The sequence below is a fragment of the Limulus polyphemus genome, unplaced genomic scaffold (genome assembly GCF_000517525.1).
Source record: "Limulus polyphemus unplaced genomic scaffold, Limulus_polyphemus-2.1.2 Scaffold964, whole genome shotgun sequence".
Classification (NCBI taxonomy): Eukaryota; Metazoa; Arthropoda; class Merostomata; order Xiphosura; family Limulidae; genus Limulus; species Limulus polyphemus.
Window position 1 is genome coordinate 19644 of NW_013666574.1, and position 22690 is coordinate 42333.

Below are 22690 nucleotides of genomic sequence, written 5' to 3' on the forward strand. Positions count from 1 at the left end.
TATGTTGGGTTCTTTGTTTAAAATTACTATGTTTTTAATAGATATACTATGGTTTTTTGAGTTGCAATGGTGAAAAACACGGGACGGTTTTTTTATTGTGTTCTGTGAATCTGGTTTGTAAAATGGCTATTAACCCTATGTATACAGAAGGGTGAAAGTGTGCATGTCACAACATTTTTATAGTTATATTTAAAATTTAATTAAATAACTTTATTATCAGTAAGCTTGGCATCAAAATGTTCTCCATAATTCACATTTTTACTTTTAGTTGTTTTTTATTTCAAAAGGAAATATTAAATAAATTCTCAGTCATTTCTCTGTGTCACCTGATGCATCCATGCTTCAAACTGCTCATTTTACATTTTCCTTCTACTCAGGTATGTTTTTTTTTAATGTTCAACTAATTAGAAACACATAATATAAATACCTATAAACCAGAATATAAAATTAGAATCTCTAGTCTTTTTGTTTTACTGAGATATAAAAAAAATGTGAAACCCACATAACACAACCTTTCCATTTCACTCTGTATTTCAAAAATGTCACTAATTCTCTCTGACATTGCTATTGGATTATTTAAAACCAGTAGGAGCAGCTTTTTCTTGGACCTTTTCTTTTACCTATTTACATTTATGGTATAAAATGGGCATAATTAGTAAAGTCTGCAGGCAACATTTAATTTTCTGGTATTTTTAGCTGTATTGAAGTTGCTGAGGTTCAACAGGATGATTTAACAAGTAACTTTTAGTTATAGGAAATGCAAGGTTATGAATTTTGATTATCATAATTTGAATCGCATATTTAACTAGATGGGAAAGCGTTAATTTGACTGAAAAGAGGACCTTGTCACAGTGGTAGATAAGTCACTCAAGCCATCAAGGTGTTTTTCTGTTGCTACCAGTAAATGTAATAGAATATTATGGTGTATTTATAGACATATTGATCAAAGTCAAAACAGGTAATTATGTCTATACAAATCACTAGTTAGGCCTCGCTTGGATTACTGTGTACAAATTTGGTCTTTTTTTTTTAAGAAAAATTTTGACTTATTGGAAAGAATTAATAAGAGAACTCTTAGGATGATTCTCGGGATGGAATATCTTTTATTTTTGTTCAGAAAAAAAAGTAAAAGGTGATCTTATTAATGTTTGAAAGATTATATAGGGTATCAATAAAATACAGGCCTCTGATTTGTTTGCACTGTTTTCTGAAAATAATAGGATGAGTGGACACAAGCTTAAGATTTGGTAAATAAAGGCTGGGCTCTATTTAAGACAGTTTTATTTTCTAACAGGATGATTGGCTTTTAGAATTAATTTTTAGGCTAGCAATATACAGGAATTTGATAAGGAAATTGATGATTTCTTGAAAAATAAAGGGTGGGTTTAAGTTTTTATCAAGTATAGGTATGAAAAGATAGTCTTGAAAGAAGGACCAAATTGTCCCATTTTTTCTTTATATTAAAAGAAAGACAAAAGATTACCCACTGCTCACCCAATTTAACGATCAACCATAACGTAATAAACTAAATGTTGTTTATCACATTCACATAAAACACAGTAACAATTTAATATCATTCAAAATAGCATCACATATCTCATCATTAGGTAAATTATTTCATAAGTTTATAACTAATTAAAAAATTAATTAAGCTTAAAGTTATTAATTTCATATTCTTTCCTACTCCCAAACAGACATATAAACCACAGAAGTACTAATTAAACTGTAAAAATGTAAACATCTTATTTAATTTATCTCGAATCCCTTATATTGCCGAGTAAGTAAATTCTACTCTTGTAAGTTATTTCTTTTAGCTTAATCTTCTTAAACCCAAAATCACCTAAGTATCATGGCTGTTAATATTTTATAACCTGTTAATAGCTTTTTTTTTTTAGTAAAAGGACCAAAACTAAATAGTACTCCAAGTAAGGTTTCATTAGGACCTTGTACAATCTTCAAAGCATTAAGAACAATAAGTGTCATGTTCTTAAACTAAAGTAAACCAAGATCTCTTTCTTAAGTTTCTACCAAAGCTGAATCTTTCTCTTCACATCACACCAGTGAAATTTTCATGCAAAAACTACTTTCTTCCCAAAGTGTATAAGTTGATTAAGGTGAAATCTGTTACAACACGTTTAAAAATTTCAAATTATATTGGAGAATAAAAATAAACTTTTCTTTATAACTGCCAAAGAAATAAAATTCTGTTGAATAAATAGATCCACTTCATGATGTAAAAGACTCGGTTCGTATGCGTACTTTGAAACTTTGTGTAATAATAATAATAACAAACAAACAACCAATCTTTGAGCAAGATGGAGGAAATGCATCTTTCTATACAGGTAGAAATCTGTTAGTTTTAAAGCAGTGGTTAAAAAAAGGGTTTCTTTATAAAAGATTTATTCTGTTTAAAACATGTACTTTTGAAAAAGATCAAAACACTGAAGCGTTTAACTATCAGTTTATTTTCAATACATGGATTTGATTAAGTGAGCTCAGATGTGATCAATCAAACATACAGGAAGTACCACAGTTTTTTGTCAGGAATGTCTGGTTTGAACTTCACGTCCGTATACTTTATCTTCCAAAATATAACATTATTACACAACATATGAACAATGACTAAGAGACTGTTCAGTCCTTTAAGGCTGTCCTTGGATATATATATTGACTCCATTTTAAAGAAGGAATGTTGACTATAATTTGGAATTTAATCGGTATATCTACATAGAACATGAAAAGCGTTTAGTGAAATGTCTGTTGTGTATAAATTAGAGGTGTTACAAAAGTATTTGTACTGAAGTAAGTCTATATCAATGATGCCAGTCTGATTCACACATTGACGACGTGATTACCCGTGAAGGCTAAAAATACTTTTGTCCACCATACAGTTTACATATTGTACTTGCATAACCTATAGAATCTCTGAAATGTATATCTTGAGTTTGTTTTTCAGTACCACTATATATTATATCTGATATTCTCTCTCCTATACTACCAAGTACCGTTTAGTCAGCAAAGTACATGACGTCAGAGTTATCAACGATTCATATGATAACTAACATTCAAAATATCCTGTTGAATGGCACTCTGCTAAAGGTCGTGACATGCACATTTTGAACTCCATCCGTGTTTTAACCCCCCCTTGTAAAGAATTGGTCTCCACTATTGCCAAGGGTAACTCTTTCCGTGAGACAGTTACAGAAATGAAACTAATAACGGGAACCTAGCCTGAATTTTCCACACCTTAAAGTTGACTCCTCTCATCCAATAACCTTATTAATATAGCACAAAGAAGGTAATGATTGTTATTATATTATCTTATTACAGTAAAGTTGAGAAATTTCCAACAACTGAGCTATAGAAATAAATAGAATAATTTTTGCATGTCATTTAAAGTTGTTTTTTTATACAACATTCGTAGAAAAGCTGTAAACTGGAATCTTGAATAAACGTAATATTTTGTCCAGAAGTCTCGTGGTCATTTTCCTTCTGCACTTTTATTTGTCATTTAGGTAACCTGGTGGCCCTCTATCAGCATAAGGTTGAAACTGGACAGCTGCTTCCAGATGAACATCAGGAAAATATTGTTAATTATTTGCAAGAACTGAACATTAAAATAAAAGGCTACACTCCTCCAAAGCAAGGATTTTTTCAAAAAGTAACTTCTGTATGATTCTGATAATTATAATCCATGACTAAAGAGGTTTAACTAAAAACATTTATTACAGAGCTGTAACACCTATGTGTTTTAGTTTCTAAATTAGTTTTTCGTACTAACATAACATAAAAATTAACTGAAACGACAAGGGACTTATTAGATCATCTAGGCCATCCCATTCACTTTAAAAAAAAAGACCTTAAAGCCAGCCCTTATCATTTAAATAGTTATCAATTCTTCCTTTAAATTTACTGCATTAACAGTCTTAAACATCTCAATTAGATGCCCTCTAACTCTTCTTTTGTCAAGAGAAAACAGTTTTAACCTATCCTTGTTTGACAACATTTCCATCCCAGGTATTGGCCCGGTATGGTCAGGTGGTTAGGGAGCTCGACTCGCAATCTGCGGGTCGCGGGTTCAAATCCCCATTCCACCAAACATGCTCGCCCTTTCAGCCATGGGGGCATTATAATGTGACGGTCAATCCCACTACTCGTTGGTAAAAGAGTAGCCCAAGAGTTGGCAGTGGGTGGTGATGACTAGCTGCCTTCCCTCTAGTCTTACACTACTAAATTAGGGACAGCTAGCGCAGATAGCCCTCGTGTAGCTTTGCGCGAAATTCAAAACAAACAAACCATCCCAGGTATCATTCTAGTAACCCTTCTCTGAACCCTTTTTAACAATTCTATGTTCTTCCTAAGGTAAAAATCCAAAAATTGAACACAGTACCTCAAATTTGGCCTAACCAGTGACCTATACAATGAAATTATAACCTCTTTAGACTTGTATTCAATATTTCCGGAAAATAACCTAACATCCTCTTTGCCCTACCACTAGCAACAGCACACTGTTCGAATGGCTTAAGAGACTGATCAACCATTACACCAAGATTCCTTTCTTACATAACATTGTGAAGGTTATTCCCATCCAAATTATACATATAATTCAAATTACGATAACCCACATGCATTATCTTGTATTTATTATAATTAAAACCCACCTGCCATTTATTTGCCCAACTCACTAAATTATTTAAATCCTCTTATAAATCAGCAGCATCCTCTTCACAGCTAGCAACACACAAGACCTTAATATCATCAGCAAATTTAAGTAATATATTGACTATCCCTTCATCTGTGTTATTGATGTAAATCAAAAGGTCCTAAGACTGAGCCCTGAGGTACCCCACTTGTGACATTATTCCAGTTTGACTGAACTCCATTTACATGAACCCTTTGCTTTCTTCCATCCAGCCACTCTTCTATCCAATTTGCTAACTTATCCCCCACACTTGTAGAGATAAATTTGTTTACAAGCCTTTTATGTGGCACATTGTCAAATGCTTTCTGAAGATACAGATGCACTAAATTCACACCTTTACCATCATCTACATAACCAGTAACATCTTCAAAGAATGTCAAAAGATTGGTAAAGCAAGATGTTTTTCTTAGTGAAACACAAGAATCTCGTTATATTTTGATTAGGTAAATTTGTTTTAATATAGTTTTTTCCTGACTGTTATTTGTTTTGATATGAACTAATGTATATTTTTTTTAAATTAAATGCTTGAAAGCATGTACACATGCATCGTGGATCCATTTGTGTGCAGTATATTTGGGAGGGAAGGTCGTAAAGAGCATTTCTTTGTTTACTGATTCAAGTTATAACATTTTTAAAAATGGCTCAGACATTTTGAAATAAAATTTAAAATGTTTTATAGAATTTCTCTTAAATTTTTATTTCTAAACTGCGAGCAAGTTTTGGAATTTTTCTATTTTTAATTTTCATATTTGATTAAAATTTTATTACATTAAATAGTGAATGAGTTTTTGTAAAGAATGATAATGCTTTGAAATTAAAACATTGCATTTATCTGCTTGTTCTTTTGTAATATTACTTTAACACGTGTCTTCAAACTGTTGATTATAATAGTATTTTGTCTTTTAGTTCTTCGGAACTGGCAAGCAGCTTGAGGTACCTAAAGGGCTTTACTTGTATGGAGCAGTAGGTATATCTAAAGCTTTGGTTGTAACTATTTAAAAAATAGTTTTATTTTTCATTATCACACTGATAATAAAAAGTTCATTTTTTTTCACAAGTCTCTCATTTGATCAACTTGTGTACAAGATTTAGAATTATATGATCGTGCAGTAGTTTGAAACAAACTAGGATTATTGAGTAGAAATTACTGTTCAACACTCACTTATTTGTTTCACTTCCTTCTGACAAATCTGGTCAGAGTAAACTATATTAATCTTTCAGAGTTTTTGAGAAGCTGTTATTTTAAGAATTTTATACAGAATAAATTCTGTTTGTGTGTACATGTCCAGTTTTGTCTTCTGATAGGTAGAGGGAAGACAATGTTAATGGACATGTTTCATGACAACTGTGAGACAAAGAACAAAAGACGTGTCCACTTTCATTCCTTCATGCTTGATGTCCATACACGTAAGTTTCCCAGCGTAAACACCACAAGATGATCTGTACAGAGTTGGAGATGACCAATTTTATGTACCGTATAAATTCTTAGAGAGAGAGAGAATCTAGCATTATATTTTAATCAGAAATGAATAAGTAACCTAAACAAGAAAAACAGATGAAATTTAGGTACTTATTGGGTAATATTTTCATATTAGGTATTCACGAATTTAAATCCAAAATGGTAGGAAGAGAGAAAACCCAGCGACGGCCAGCCAGTTATGATCCTATTCCTCCTGTTGCCAAGTCGCTTACTGAAGATGCATGGCTTCTATGTCTGGATGAATTTCAGGTTAGTTAAAGCTTCAACTGTGTAAAATAATGAAAATAACTAGGATCTAGGGGTTCTTTTTGGGGGGTGGGGCTATGAAAAGTTTGTTAGAGAAAGGCCAACATAATTTGATAGTCTCTCTCATTACACCTCTACAAATTTTGCTGTAAAATAAAGAAACCAGTAATTGTACTTTTTATGATAGTAAAACAACACTTTTCGTGATATTGAAAACATTCACATAACCCTCCATACCATGCGTGATAGTAAACCAACACTTTTCGTGATATTGAAAACATTCACATAACCCTCCATACCACACGTGATAGTAAAACAACACTTTCCGTGATATTGAAAACATTCACATAACCCTCCATAACACACGTGATAGTAGAACTAACACTTTCCGTGATATTGAAAACATTCACATAACCCTCCATAACACACGTGATAATAAAACCAACTCTTTCCGTGATATTGAAAACATTCACATAACCCTCCATAACACACGTGATAGTAGAACTAACACTTTCCGTGATATTGAAAACATTCACATAACCCTCCATAACACACGTGATAGTAAAACAACACTTTCCGTGATATTGAAAACATTCACATAACCCTCCATAACACACGTGATAGTAAAACCAACACTTTCCGTGATATTGAAAACATTCACATAACCCTCCATAACACACGTGATGGTAAAACCAACACTTTCCGTGATATTGAAAACATTCACTTAACCCTCCATACCATGCGTGATAGTAAAACCAACACTTTCCGTGATACTGAAAACATTCACATAACCCTCCATAACACACGTGATGGTAAAACCAACACTTTCCGTGATATTGAAAACATTCACATAACCCTCCATAACACATGTGATAGTAAAACAACACTTTCTGTGATATTGAAAACATTCACATAACCCTCCATAACACACGTGATAGTAAAACAACACTTTCCGTGATAGTAAAACCAACACTTTCCGTGATATTGAAAACATTCACATAATCCTCCATAACACACGTGATAGTAAAACAACACTTTGCATGATATTGAAAACATTCACATAACCCTGGAAAAACTAAGTATTATATTGAGTACATCTTGAAAAAGACTGTCGTTTAGTGAATTCATTCTTAATACAGCAACAAGTATAAAATTATTTATCTTCTCTCTCTTTTTTAAGGCATAAGAGAATCTATTCACCCAATATTTATTTACAAAATAACTAAATAACAAACAATAGATCTTTTAACATGTATAAATACAGATATATATGTAACCAACGCACGGTAGTGTAGACGTAGGCTATTGTGTAAGGTAATTAGTGTAATATTAGGTAATAAGAGAATCTATTCACCCAATATCTATTTATAAACTAACTAAATAACAAACAGTAGATCTTTTAACATGTATAAATACAGATATATATGTAACCATATGGACTTTGGTCAATTTGTCTTTACATTTATGTATGCTATAAGAAAAATAATACATTTTTTGACATGGATAGTGTTCACATTGATTGGTGTTGGTTGAGTCTAATCACTCATGTTTTCAATTAGCATTTTTACAAAGAAGTTTTTAATTCTTCAATTTTAATTTTTCTTTTTTATTTTAAAGTAGAGATTTTCTGCCATTAGGTTACAGATATTGGTGATGCCATGATTTTGAAAAGGCTTTTTACCGAACTGTTCAACAACGGTGTGATCATTTTAGCCACATCTAATCGTTGTCCTGATGGTAGGTGGATGTTTTTGTAATTTAGATACTATAGGTACAGTTTTGTCTGAGGGTTCATAGGGACTTGTCCTCTCTCCAGAATTGTTCTTATTAAGGCTTAAATTAGTTATGCAATTGTTGTTTTAAGAAAATAAATTATACACGTTTTTTTTTTTTTAGATTTAGCAAGAGGTAAAAAATAATGAAGACATTTTAATTTACCAGTGTAGAATCCATAAAAGTGTAAAATCTCAATCACGTAAGTGCCATTTTTAGTTAATCTTTTAAGTCTAAAGAAGTGGTTGATATAACGGAAAATTTGGCTTAACTTACACCAAAAAATGTAACCCTAAAAACAACTTTAATGTCTCCATAATTTTTCACCAGATTAATGAAGTGATTACAAAATGAAGTATTGCACTGCAGAGTTTCATTTTATAATTGATTCTTAACAGCTATTAAAAATCGATTCCCTTCCTTCTTCACTGTAGAATGTACTTTTTTTATTGATTCCATTTTCTTCTATGTATGGGCATTAATTAAATTTTGTTTACATAATTTTCTATTTCTATAGAAAAATTCCTTCTCCTAATGATCAATAGAATGTTTTTTTTCTAAACAGTAATTTAGGTCCAGGTGTTATCTTGTCGTCCATTAGTATTAAAGATAAAGATTGCTTTTTTTTTATTTATTATTCGGCCAAAAAATGGTTTTTAATATTAAAATATATTTTCTAAATAATAATTATTTTTTTTGTATTTTTGAGACCAACCTAAATGTGTGTGTGTGTTCTCTTTTAAATTTTTATTTTTTATTGCTGAAGAATTAGTTTAAATGAAATTTCTTGTGTATCACGACTGGTTTTTATGGTGAAATCACTTAAGTTTTTCCAGCCTGAACGTTCTTGTCTGACCAACATGCTTGTCTATGTAGTTTTGTGGAATGATTGAGACGAGGAGTTGGTATTACTAATTGTACAATTATTTGTATTATTATTCTTGTCTTTATTATGTGTATTATTATTTTCACAACGTTTCGACCAGTGAATGCCAAGTGGGCTAGAGTGTCCGTATTCGGGATCGTAGGTTCGGGGGTTCTAATCCTGGTAATTCCACAAAAAGCTTTCTGGTTGGGATGCATACAAAAATGTCTGATATAACACCTGATGATGGTCAGAGAATTTACTGGTCGAACCGTTGTGAAAATAATAATACATATAATAAAGCCTAAGATAATAGTCTGAATGATTATACCTTTAGTAATACTTGTCTATATTCACCTAACATTATTTTATTCGTGTTTCTGGTTCATCATTTAATTTTAGTTAAAATGTTTAATAATTTTTGAAACACCAGCTAAAATGAAACCTAATAATATAACTTTCAGATCTTTACAAGAATGGTTTACAACGAAGCAACTTTGTACCATTCATCAAGATACTGAAGGTAAGAGATTTCCATAAGAATTTAACTCTATCTGACTGACCTGTTAATATCCAAATAGGTTTTTAGTTCATATCTGCGTTTTTTGTAAATGTTTTTGCTACTGAAACATGGCCGAACACACAAATAACCTTGTATGTCCATTGATATTAATAATATTTATGATGACATGATTAATATGATTGGTAGAGGGAAACAAAATAATGTTTATATATGGTTTGTCCAAACACTGCAATATATAATTGACTGTTTTGTCTGTCCATTATTAAAACAAAAATAAAAGGTAAAAATTCCCAGATGGTTTGTTATTTTTCTGAAATATTAAGATCTTTATCACTGTTAAAATCAGTAATTACTAATTTAGATGACAAAATATAATGGTTTTTTTGAACAAATTCTCTACTATCAATTATGTGGTGTATTCTTCTTTCTTTTTTTTTCCAGTTTTTAGTTGTTTATATTTTTTGTGTGTTAACTATTAATAACGACATGGTGAGTGATATTTTTGGAAAGATTACAATTTCTTAAATATCCAGTAATTTATATTACTGCAAACTCAAATATAGCAAGCAGATGAAAAATAGTTTTTTTTTAATTAATTTCAGATAAGGTTTTCCAAAAATTTATTTCATTACGAGTTAATTATGTTTAGTGATATTTTATTCCACACCGTTAAAATCGTAATTTATACGAGTTCATGTAAGTGTAAAATGTTGGTGAATTAGAGGAATTTTGAACAGTGTTTCTTTATATAGTATTAATCTAGAATGGAAAAACTACTACGTAAATAATTTTGTATTCTTTATGCACATTTTAAAATGATTAATTAATAGATAATTATCTTAGTTTTTACATTTTTGAAATTGAAAAGGGTGCTGTGAACTTTATTTTTAGGATCATTGCCAAACCATTCCTCTTGAGTCTGAGTTTGACTATCGACTAAGGACAGCTGTAAGACAGAAAGTGTACTTCTTGTAAGTACGATGCTGCATTGTTCCTGATTCTTTAAACATCTATCTCATTAGAGTTTATGAAAAGAAAATATAGAAAAGAATACGTATTTTTTGTCTTTGAAAGTGGTTTAACCTTGTAAGACTTTAACGGTGATGAAAAAAGATATATTTAACAACAGTTTATACTGGAAACATTTTTCCAAAAAGGCTTAGAGGTTAATTCACTATTCTAACTGGAAAATACTGTAAAAATTTGTCTTAAAGAGCTTTTTTTTATTATTTATAATTTCATTAAAGTGTTTTTCAGGACCATAAAATCAATTATCTGTTCATCTATCCAAGGCCCCAGGCAATGAATTCATTAATAGTGTGTTATAAAGTTGTTTTTGTGGTACTTTTTGTCTTTAGTTGTACAAAACATTTTAAACTTGATAAAAAAGAAGAGAGAGAGAATCAACTAGAGATGTTTGTTGAAACCACTGTCAACCTGCTTAATTCATTTTCTTTTAATTAGTTTGACCTTTCAGGTCAATGTCGTTAAAGTTGCTTCTGAGTTTTGAAAAGATATGTTATTGAATCTTGTGAAGGAAACAAATTCTGAGGCCTAGCACGACTAAGCTTCTCAACTTGCAATCTGCAGGCTGAGGGCTTAAATCTCATCACCAAACATGCTTACCCCTTCCAGCTATGGTGGTGGTGTTATAACGTGATAGTAACCCCACTTTTTATTTGTAAACTATAGCCCGTGGTGGTGGTTGTTAGTGTTTACGCTGCCCTGTAGTTTATCACTTCTAAATTAGGAATGAATAGCGTATACAGACCTAGAGTAGGCCTGCGTTAAATTCAACAATAAAACAAACAAATTCTGATTTTTCTGTAGATATAAATTTGCTCATGAAGGAAATATGTTTGAAACTCAAACGTGTTTAAGGATTAATTTGAGTAGTATGGGTTAGTCTATGTTTTGTAGATCTAAACATATACAATCTGTTTTACCCACAACATGGTATTTATAAAGAACATCAAAAAAGTATTTAAATTCTGTCAGAAAAGAGTAGGGTCCAAGTGATGTTTTATGGGTGCCATTATGATTTGATGTCAGGGTTATCAGCTATTTATTGTACCATACATAGCTGATTTAACAATGGTTCGTGACAGAGGAAACTAATTACAAGGTACAACAGACAGAAATACTGAATAAAATGGTAGATATGTATTTCAGAGGACCTAAAGGTTATGCAAATGCAATACACAAACTTCACAACGGACAAAAGTATTTTTATCCTTCACATGAACAGAATCTTGTACTCTGACTTGTCCGAGTCAGTCAGACTGATGTTGTCAGTTAACAGACATATCTCGAGTACAAGTACCTTTGTAACTGTTTTTATTTTTTGTGTACAACAGACTTGTACATTTTACTAAAAGTTTGCCATATTTCATGTAGATACAATTAGTAAATTCGGAATTTTGGTCAATATTCCTTATCTAATAAGGGGTTGGTTCGGCAGAATTAGTGAACATTTGGTTACGACGGTGATTTCAAAATATAGCAAAGAAGTAGAAATATGGTGGGACAAAAGATAACAGAAGTAGGGAGTGCTTCAACTTTCTTCGTGAAAATATGTCCGACATAGTTTAATAAATTTTGTTAAGAATTTCATTAACCCTTTTAATAAACACAGTAATGAGTAACGTGCATGTTTTTGTGTGATGTAATATTTATTGGTTTGTAAAGGTATTGGTGCCGCGTGAGTTTTTTTTTTTTTTATTTACAGAAAGTCTGAGGATGACACAGACGATTCTCTTAACACAATTTTCAAAATCTTGTGTAGCAAAGAAAATGATAGTAAGTTCTTTTATAATTACTCTGAAAAGAAGCTTTTGAGATAAAATGAATTGCTCATTTCCTTCTCTTAAGTTTTAGGCAGTGAGTTCAACCAATTAATTGTTACTTTATAATCTTGTTACGTAGCCCTTTATATGTTATGAAAATTAAATATGGCTGCATGTTTTGTTTTTTTATATATTTATCTCTTAATTAGGCTGTAAATCAACAGTTATACTGGACCCATCACAGTCATTCCAAATGCAGCGTGTAAGCAGTAGAAGATACTCAATTTTGTTTGTTGCAAACACGTTTATTAGGCTTAATGAGTACTCAAGTTATATATTTCCCACATTCAAATATCAATTAGGCTTAATGAGTACTCAAGTTATGTATTTCCCACATTCAAATGTTATACATATGTGAAAGTTGTATATTAAGAATTGTGTTGTTTCTTTTCTATGTTTTTGGAACAATAGTTATGTTTAATTGAGTAGCTAAATGTTTGTGTATCTCGTTTCCTGCGAGTTTTTACTTTTTTATGTGATGTTTGTATAATTCTTCTGAATTTAACTTTTTTATGTGATACTTGTGTAATTCTTCTTTGAGTTTTTAACTTTTTAATGTGATGTTTGTATAATTCTTCTGAATTTTAACTTTTTTATGTGATACTTGTGTAATTCTTCTGTGAGTTTTTAAATTTTTAATGTGATGTTTGTATAATTCTTCTGAATTTTAACTTTTTATGTAATGTTTGTGTACTTCTTCTGTGAGTTTTTAACTATATGATACTTGTGTAATTCTTCTGTGAGTTTTGAACTTTTTAATGTGATGTTTGTATAATTCTTCTGAATTTTAACTTTTTTATGTGATGCTTGTGTACTTCTGTGAGTTTTTAACTTTTTATGTAATGTTTGTGTACTTCTTCTGTGAGTTTTTAACTATATGATGCTTGTGTAATTCTTTTGTGAGTTTTTAACTTTTTGATGTGGTGTTTTTGTAGTTTTTCTGTGAGTTTTACCTTTTTTATGTGATGTTTTAGTTTTTCTGTGAGTTTTTAACTTTTTATGTGATGTTTTGTAAGTATGTGAGTTTTAACTTTTTTATGTGATGTTTTTGTAGTTTTTCTGTGAGTGTTTCATAACTGTTATATGTGATGTTTGTGTAAACTGGGATTTTAGTAATCAAACTAACTTGGAAATAAAGATTTCATTTTTCCAGGTGAACTAGTTTCATTCTAGTTTTATATGAAATCTGTAACAAGTACAAGAAGAGCTGAATATACTTAGAGAAATTTAAACTAGTATTGCCAAATTTGAAATTCACTTTCACTTCACAGAAACTGTCTTTAAAGTATCGTATAGCTAGGCCTCAGTGGAATTCATGTTGACTAGTAAGGACGTGAATTTCTTGCACATTTTGTTCTTAGTTGTCCGAAGAAAGATCCTGAGGATTAAGGGCAGAAATGTTACATTTCCTATTACATGTGGTCAGGTTGTTGACTGCAGCTTTGACGAACTTTGTAACAGAGTAAGTATATCCTCTGAGAGAATGTATCTTTCTACATTTAAGGCACCACCAAAATGAGTTTGTTTTTTTTACATTTTGTAAGTGGATTATTTCCACAATTATATATTTTTTTCTTTTTTATCGTAACCCTCAAGTTACCAGCTTGTATTTATACCATTTACTTCGTGTTGGGTTCACATATTGAGTAATTTTATGTTTTTACTTGTTACGATGGTCATAAAACAAGTTGGTAAAAATCTTTCATTTTTTTATGTAAAATACATAGGGGGCACTGAGAGTATTTAGTGTGGTAGAGATTATGTTTTTGTGACCAACAGTAAAGGACCTACAAGCAATTTGGTGCATAATTTGTACAAAAACGTATTTTAAAAAAGGACGATGTGGTGATAATTTTACCATGAAAGAAATGTCCGGATACAGCAGCTGTGGAACTTTTTTTTTTATCTATATTCTGTAACATTTTAATTATTTCAAAGTAAGTTCAAAGCAGTTCTTAAGATAAAGCTGTTTTGAATATTCATTACTCTGTTACCTTCTTGTACTTCCTTTAAGCGTGATATAAAATATTAAAGCGTTTTAAACAATAAGGTGAGAAAATAAAGAAATATTATACATCGTAAAATGAAGTTTATAAAAATCCAAAATATGTGCAAATAAGAAAAAAATATTTAAGCGTTTATTTGATATTTTAATATGAGCTTGAAATTGTATTAAAAAGAAAAGCTCATATTTTATAGTTTTTGTCTTATCAATATAATTTAATATTTGAACGAGCCAATCAAATAGTAGAGAAGAAAAAAATTGCATCTTTTATGTCTTGTAGTTGTTGAAAGAGAGCTTTACTTTCTTTCAGTTCGCTTTCTTGCAGCTTCATCGTCATTTATTTGCTGTATTGGAAAAAATAGTTTTACAAATATTATCAGAGATTTAGAACTACATGGAAATCTGGTATTAAACCAAAATTTGTGCAGTTTTCAGACCCACCTAAAATGAGAGCCAATATTTTGTTTGTTTTTTTTTAGAATGTAAAAATTCTTATAACATGGACACTTTTAAACGTTTTTTTCTCCACGTCCTCAATAATTTTCAATAATGTGTTCAGCCGAGTCTTGCTAACCTGTAGAATGTTTTTTAACGTGTATGTTACTAAATTTAGTATTTTTCTTTTGTCTAGCCTTTAGGTGCTGTTGATTACTTAAGCATGAGTCAAGTTTTTCATACAGTTATCATCAGAAATATACCGCAACTCACCCTGAGACAGAAAACCCAAGCTCGACGGTTCATTACGCTCATTGATACCTTCTACGACCATAAGGTTAATGAATATTTTGTCTTTAATTTGAATGGTTGGGTATTATAGTTTGTAGTTACATAAGTAAATAATATCACTGGTTTCAACTGTGGGAATATTTCAAGAGTTCATCATGCATTCTCTAAAAACTTATCATGATAATAAGAGAAATGACGAAGCTTGGTTCAGACCTGGTGGTAATGAGAGAAATGATGATCTTAGGTTTGAATCTTGTGTTACTTAGGGAAATATTGACACTTATCTTGTGTTAGTGTTAGAAATATCAATACTTGTAGGTTGTATCTCCTGTTAGTGTTAGAAATATCAATACTTGTAGGTTGTATCTCCTGTTAGTGTTAGAAATATCAATACTTGTAGGTTGTATCTCCTGTTAATGTTAGAAATATCAATACTTTTAGGTTGTATCTCCTGTTAATGTTAGAAATATCAATACTTGTAGGTTGTATCTCCTGTTAATATTAGAAATATCAATACTTGTAGGTTGTATCTCCTGTTAATGTTAGAAATATCAATACTTGTAGGTTAGAATCTTGTGTTCAGCTGACGTTCCTCCAGAAAAGTTGTTTGTATCAGTGGAAGATACTGAGGTAACTGAAGATGAAAATAGGAAATTAATGGACGACCTTGACATTAGCCAGTCTTCAGTAAGTAGTGTATGGTGAAACACCCAGCTGATTGAACTACTAGTGTGATGGTAGTTTTAGTGAAAAAACAGTTTTACTTCAAATGACATCATTACGGGAAGAATAAACAACACAAAGTAATATAATTGCATCATGGAAATATGACGAGGTAAAATGTCATTAATGTTAGGAAATGACTGAATAAATAATGCAGAGTAATGTAACTACCATTTAGAAATACGTTTTTTTATAAACTTGATGTTTGAAGAGGCATGCCTGTTCAGATACTTTAGTGCATTTGAGGGAAGGCATTCCTGCTAAAATATGTTGATGATAAAAATATTGATATTTAGCCCCCCCATGTCTTTACTTCATATAGCTATTGTTTGTATGTTCTGTTAATTTGATAACTCGCAACAAGAAACAGTAGGAAACCGTGCTATTTACTTTTACCTTATTAATATAGTGTGTGTGTAATTCACGTTACCAAAGATTAGAAGTTTATATATTTAAGCGTCAAACTAATTATGATATTTCGATGACTGGTACACAAGCCTTCGATTACTTCTTTCTGCATGATGGTTTTTACTTTAGACTGGCGTAATAGATACAAACTTTTATCTAGCATTATAATTCTTCTTCTTGTACTAGTGTTAGATATCTCTTGCTTCCACAGCAGAACTAAAGAGGCTTGTGTTGGTGTATTAGGTTTAAATTTGTTGACCCGATGTCGAAATATTGCAACATGCTGCTGTGATAAGTTTTACATTAGGCTGGTGTATTAGGTTTGCACTTTGGGCTTGTGTAACAGATAACATACTGAAAAGCTTTTGTACATTTCTCCATGCAAGTACTGATTTGTACAATTCTCCATGCAAGTACTGATTTGTACAAACTTTTATTCAGGTTGACAATTTAGAGATGAACAGTTGTACTGCTTTATGTAATTTTTATTTTTATGGGAATAGTTAAACAAGCAGCTCAGTGAAATTATGTATGACTAGTCAATCTGAAGAACTTGTGATGCAGTATCTGTGATAGCAAGATTATTAATACTATAATTTATTGTTACGTTTCTGTATGTTTGTTTGTTAATTTTTCTACGATACCAGTCCTTCCTTAAATAAAACTTGTTTATTCTTCCTCAATACAACTTTGTAATACACTTAATTTTCACAGTTACACACACTATAGTTCACAACAATTCACTCACTTTCTACCGCGCTTGACTCAGTTGTCCGTCTCCGCCTGTCAGCAATTATAGTTTCAATATCTGTATCTGCTATCCTCAGTTCCCGCCGACCGTAACCGCTGTCCTTGGTTCCCCACTCTCTCTCTGTCTAGCGCACGTATATACGATAATATCGCCTGTTCTAGAATCTTCTAGGCTCTCAACACGTGCTACCAGTGTCACTTGACTTCCGCTGTCGTAACACACTATCGTTTATCGCGAATCTTCTAGAATACTCGTCACGTGACCCCCGCTGTCGTAACATTATTTTAACATCCAACCTAAATCAAGTGGAAGGCTTAGTAATAGACTTAGAAGAAACACATTTAAGGTGATGTGAATAAAAATTGTGGTTAGTGACAAGAAATGAAAGAAAAACATCAGTGAATATGTTGTTAGACAAGTAAGACTAGTTTACACAAACAAGGTAATATGGCTGAAACGTAAGGCAAAGAAACAGAAGGACTAGCTAAAGCTTTTCACAAGATTAACCAGGTAATCATTACTGGTTTGATGTATATTATGAAGATAAAGTAAATCTCAACGTTTGTGTGACTGAATTTTTTTTGTTTCCTATTCAGGAAAGTAGCAAAGCCAGTATTTTCAGTGGTGAGGAAGAAGTCTTTGCATTTGATCGAACTATTTCTCGACTTGTTGAGATGCAGACCACAGAGTATTGGGAACAGCGAGAAGCTTCTTGACACAACACAAACACTTAAGAAAAATAAAGTTGTGACATTTTAGCAATTTTTTTTAATAGGAGAAATTTATAAACCATTGAAGTTTATCTACAATGAAATTTAGTTTGTTGTTTCTTACAACTTTGATCCAGCATAGGCTATTTTAGGCCTTAGAGACTTTTGTTTTTTATATATATGTAGTTTACTCTTTTGTCCTTCCCAGAAAAAAGTTTCAGTATTGTTTATAGGTTTCTGTTAAAAGTGTTATATCACTCTGTAACTGCTTTCATACGTTGAGGAAAGTGTCTTTTAAGCATTTGTTCAGTTTTGTGGCCATTAGGTTTACTAGCAGTAGTGAGTGAGTTAACTGACTAACTGAGTTGGCAGTAGAAAAAATTTTAGCGTGTGTTTAAATGGGAAAAAGAATGGTGATAACTTTACTTGGTACACCAGAGGACGTGTGAAACCTGTAATACTTGTTTGATTACTAGTATGTATTTAATAAGTAGGCTTACCAAGTGACGAGGGAATAAAGTAGGTAATATTAGACACTATTAACAACAGCTGTGATTTAATCAGCCACTTACTGAAGGTAGATTCCTTACTAATTATAGTTAACAATTTTTTCTTTGTAATTATATAGGGAGAATATTTTTCTGCATAATTTTATGTACAGACAAATCAGGGATAACACAAGATGCTTGCAGTAGGTGATTGTATTAGTTGATTCAGTATTTTATTTAGTTCATGGTTTAGTTTATGTAAATATTAAATTGAGCACACAAATTGCAGATCATCGGTTAGCTTCTTTACCCACTAATTTTCTCGTCTTTTTTTTTAACAATTTTTAAGACCAGCTTTAATATTGGTATTATAGTTTTCTCTATGCTATGTTCAAAATGTATCGTCTTTGAACAGTTTTTTTTTAATATTGATAAATGCTTAAGAAAATATGTAAACCCACCATTTTGGTATATAGAAAGTTGGTTTGTTTCAAACATGAGCATAAATTTAAGGATTCCCCGTAGTGAATAGAGCAAAGCTAGCCAATTGTCCAGCTTTGCATTATAAAGATGATAGTGACACTTTATGAATAACCAATGTAACGTATAGATGCTGGGTTATTTTTAATTAATAGATAATAGTGGGCTCGATACGAAAATATAAGAAAAATTTTTTTTAAATGAGCTTGTTATTTTTGCACAAAAATATAACAACACAAATGATGCTTATGTAAAACATCCATACATACAATTAAAAGAAATACAATGTTAAAACCATCATAACACAAAGTTATTAAAACGGGGAATTGCCCTAAAAAAAAATCTTTTTATGGCAAGTTCTTGTTTTAATAACTATTTAGTGTGTAATGATTTTTAACATTGTATTTCATTTAATTGTATAATGCGAGAAATGTAATTTTAAGATGCTAATTTTTTTCCTAGTTTTTGTTTGCTTATAACTGCTTTCCTGTTTTAGATTGCATAGCAGTAAAAGAAAATTTGTATTTTTTTCTGTAGTAAATAATAGTTGGTCAAATATGAAAATACTAAAAGTAATAACACCATAACTTTGTCACATTCTGTTTTTGATCTACATATGAAAACAAAAAGGCTGAAAAACATTTGGATTCCAAAAATGGGTTTATTTTTTGTACGAGACTGAGCATCGGGTCGTCAATTATTTATCAGACTTGAATCGTTAGACATTTATAATTCACGGGCCATTGAAATCTTCTTGAGATATATTTTAATACATCAAAGATGTATTCTATTACCAGGAGGTTTGGGTTATTCTTACAGGATAAGAATGGTGTTCATTTTTACTGGTTAAAACAGTCAAATTGGGCTAACCCAGATAGTCTTTGGATCAAATGTAATAGCATAAACTAAAATTCTTGGTGCTTCAGGTAATAATGATTTATAAAGTTTTGTGTTATTCACCTCTCATCCGCATGTCTTTCAGAGAACTGAAATTCATACATTGTATTGTGAATAGAAATAGTATTTTTTTATTATGTGCTACTATCCTTTTTTTCTTTCTAGGTTAAACAAGGATCTAGTAGTCAGCATTAAATCATAATAAACAATCAGTTTCGCATTACTGTACTGTGATGATGAGTGTTACTCTCATAGACATAGGTTGATATTTAAAACTGTCAGGAACATCTAAATTCATTTCTCAGGTATATTCCAATTTATTTATCTGCATCATTTTACAGTTTGAAGTAATATTATGTATTGTAATTTTCAGTAAAAAATTACAAGTAAATGAAATAATTTTTGTTTACTATCAGTTAGTTATTTTAAATATAGCATTTTGATCTTCTCTGTATGATTTGTAATTCTGCTAGAAAACCGGTTTTTTTTATGTAATCGGTATTTTTCATGGTTTTAATTGATAATTACAGTATACAGACGGGATTATGTTAGCAACGTAAATGTTTACTTTGTTATTCTTAAACTTGATTAACTCTTGATTGATGAATCACTTGTGAAAAACTGGTGTTCATAGGAGGGTGACATTCTCCCCACCAAGCATTCGTAGCCTATGCGGGTCACAATGCATATATATATATATACCTCCCATACTAATGAGATGAGCTGGGCATGACTAAAAAGTTGGTCACCTCCTGTAATGTTAATTTCTTTTATCATAATGGACATTTATTTCACCCAGTTGAAGGATTAATGAAACAGGTAGTTGACTTTTGTTAAATATTAATCAATAAAAAATCAGTCTTTTTGTTATCTCAATCACAAATTGCTGCTTTAATATTTATTATTACCTTAGAAATTAAAAGAAAAGATTTTATTAAATAATCCGTCTTTGTACTTAAAGTTTCACCTTGGGAGAGAAAAAAATAAATTGTGTGATCAAAATTTTAAGATACTTCATTGATAAATATTTTTTTCTCTCTCGCTTCTCAGTCGTTAAATTGTTTTTATGAAGTTGCTCAAGTATTTTAAGGTTTACATTTTCAGTTATGGAAAGATGTTTTATACATTTGAAAGTTAAATATTTGTGATACAGTTATTATTGTCGGTTTATGTACCTTAACCAAACATTTGTGATACAGTTATTATTGTCGGTTTATGTACCTCAACCAAACATGTCGCAATATTTTCATACTCTCTTGATTTACCAGAATGAAATAAAGTATAACATTTAGGTATTTCTTTACGAAAACTGCCATCCATTTATAATCTTGGTTCCATTAAAGTGATTAGGAAATGGAGTAGGAACCACTAGATAAAAACTATTAAGAATTTTACATTCTTAATTCCAAGAATATTACAATTTGAAATTTTTTTTTTGTTAGTTAGTTGTGCTTTTAATGTAATATTTAATTATTTGTAACGCATGGAATTTCCTGGATAAAAGACATTCAATATTGTTTTGTATTTGTAAAAATAAATTAGGTGCATAAACAGTTGGAACTTTTTAAAATTAAATGCTAACACAATTTAATCTTTTTATCTTATTGTAGTTGGTTATATAAAGTTGGTGTAAGGAATTAGTGTTGCCATGAAGAAAATAATGTCGATTTGTTCTCAAATTTGTTACAAAATTTAATTTCACAAATAAAGATGGCTATAGATGCCCGGTATCAACTTGGCTTTTATTCTCCTTGTTAAATTGTTAATCCTCAAATTATTTAATGGCCATATTTATACAACTTAAAACACTGTGAACATGATTTGTTTTTCCTTCCATTAAAAACGAGGTTGGATTGTTATACTTTTCACAAGTTACTGTGTACATTGGCTGCTCCTTGTCCAGTGGATAATAATAATAACACTGACTGTGATGTCACCAACTCCTACACCTCATGCAGGTGCAGTTATTCGTTTCGTTGTCACCTGAAAAGGTAACTGAAGACCTGAACAGTCCAGTCACATAGATGTTGCTTCTAGCAATAGGACAGATATCTTTGTATGGAATAGGATGAACACCCATTTAGTTTTCCAGCTACTTGGAATCCATACATTTTTTTGTACAAACCCTGTTATTTCAGTATGGTACAAAGTGGTACATTTATTTGATAGTAAACAGAACACACCTTAACTTTTGGATCCAATCTTCATATACTTAATTTGCCCTTGGCATAGTATAGTATCCAGCAATGACTAAGAATCCCTTTGAAAAAGTTTTGCGACATGCCTTGTACCATTTTTGAAAATTAGTTTCACTCAATTAAATGTTACAGTTATCAATGTCCATGTACGCTTCATTAAGTGTCACCCAATTAAATGTTAGTTATCAAAGTCCATGTACACTTCATTAAGTGTCACCCAATTAAATGTTAGTTATCAAAGTCCACATACACTTCATTGTGACCCAATTAAATGTTAGTTATCAAAGTCCATGTACACTGCATTAAGTGTCACCCAATTAAATGTTAGTTATCAAAGTCCATGTACACTTAATTGTTACCCAATTAAATGTTACAGTTATCAAATTCCAAGTACACTTAATTAAGTGTCACCCAATTAAATGTTACAGTTATCAAAGTCCATATACACTTAATTGTCACCCAATTAAATGTTAGTTATTAAAGTCCACATACACTTCATTAAGTGTCACCCAAATAAATGTTAGTTATCAAAATCCACGTACACTTCATTAAGTGTCACCCAAATAAATGTTAGTTATCAAAGTCCACATACACTGCATTAAGTGTCACCCAATTAAATGTTAGTTATCAAAGTCCACGTACACTTCATTAAGTGTCACCCAATTAAATGTTACAGTTATCAAAGTCCACATACACTTAATTAAGTGTCACCCAATTAAATGTTAGTTATCAAAGTCCACATACACTTCATTAAGTGTCACCCAATTAAATGTTAGTTATCAAAATCCACGTACACTTCATTAACGTGTTACACCCAATTAAATGTTAGTTATCTAAATCCACGTACACTTACATTAAGTGTCTACCCA

At 31.0% G+C, this 22690-nt stretch overlaps 1 protein-coding gene across 1 annotated transcript in view; it reads left to right on the forward strand.

Annotated features, from left to right (window-relative positions):
• LOC106461458 (AFG1-like ATPase) overlaps nt 1-21382 on the forward strand; it is a 22925-nt gene extending 1543 nt beyond the window's left edge. Inside the window, exons 2-13 of the mRNA XM_013921280.2 lie at nt 3516-3661; nt 5609-5669; nt 6008-6109; nt 6298-6431; nt 8066-8165; nt 9531-9589; nt 10481-10560; nt 12318-12388; nt 13797-13897; nt 15072-15212; nt 15731-15853; nt 17645-21382. Of these exons, the coding sequence (XP_013776734.1) occupies nt 3516-3661; nt 5609-5669; nt 6008-6109; nt 6298-6431; nt 8066-8165; nt 9531-9589; nt 10481-10560; nt 12318-12388; nt 13797-13897; nt 15072-15212; nt 15731-15853; nt 17645-17764 (1238 nt within the window). The 3' untranslated portion in view covers nt 17765-21382. The remainder of the gene's footprint in view (nt 1-3515; nt 3662-5608; nt 5670-6007; nt 6110-6297; nt 6432-8065; nt 8166-9530; nt 9590-10480; nt 10561-12317; nt 12389-13796; nt 13898-15071; nt 15213-15730; nt 15854-17644) is intronic.
• The last annotated feature ends 1308 nt before the right edge of the window (nt 21383-22690 follow it).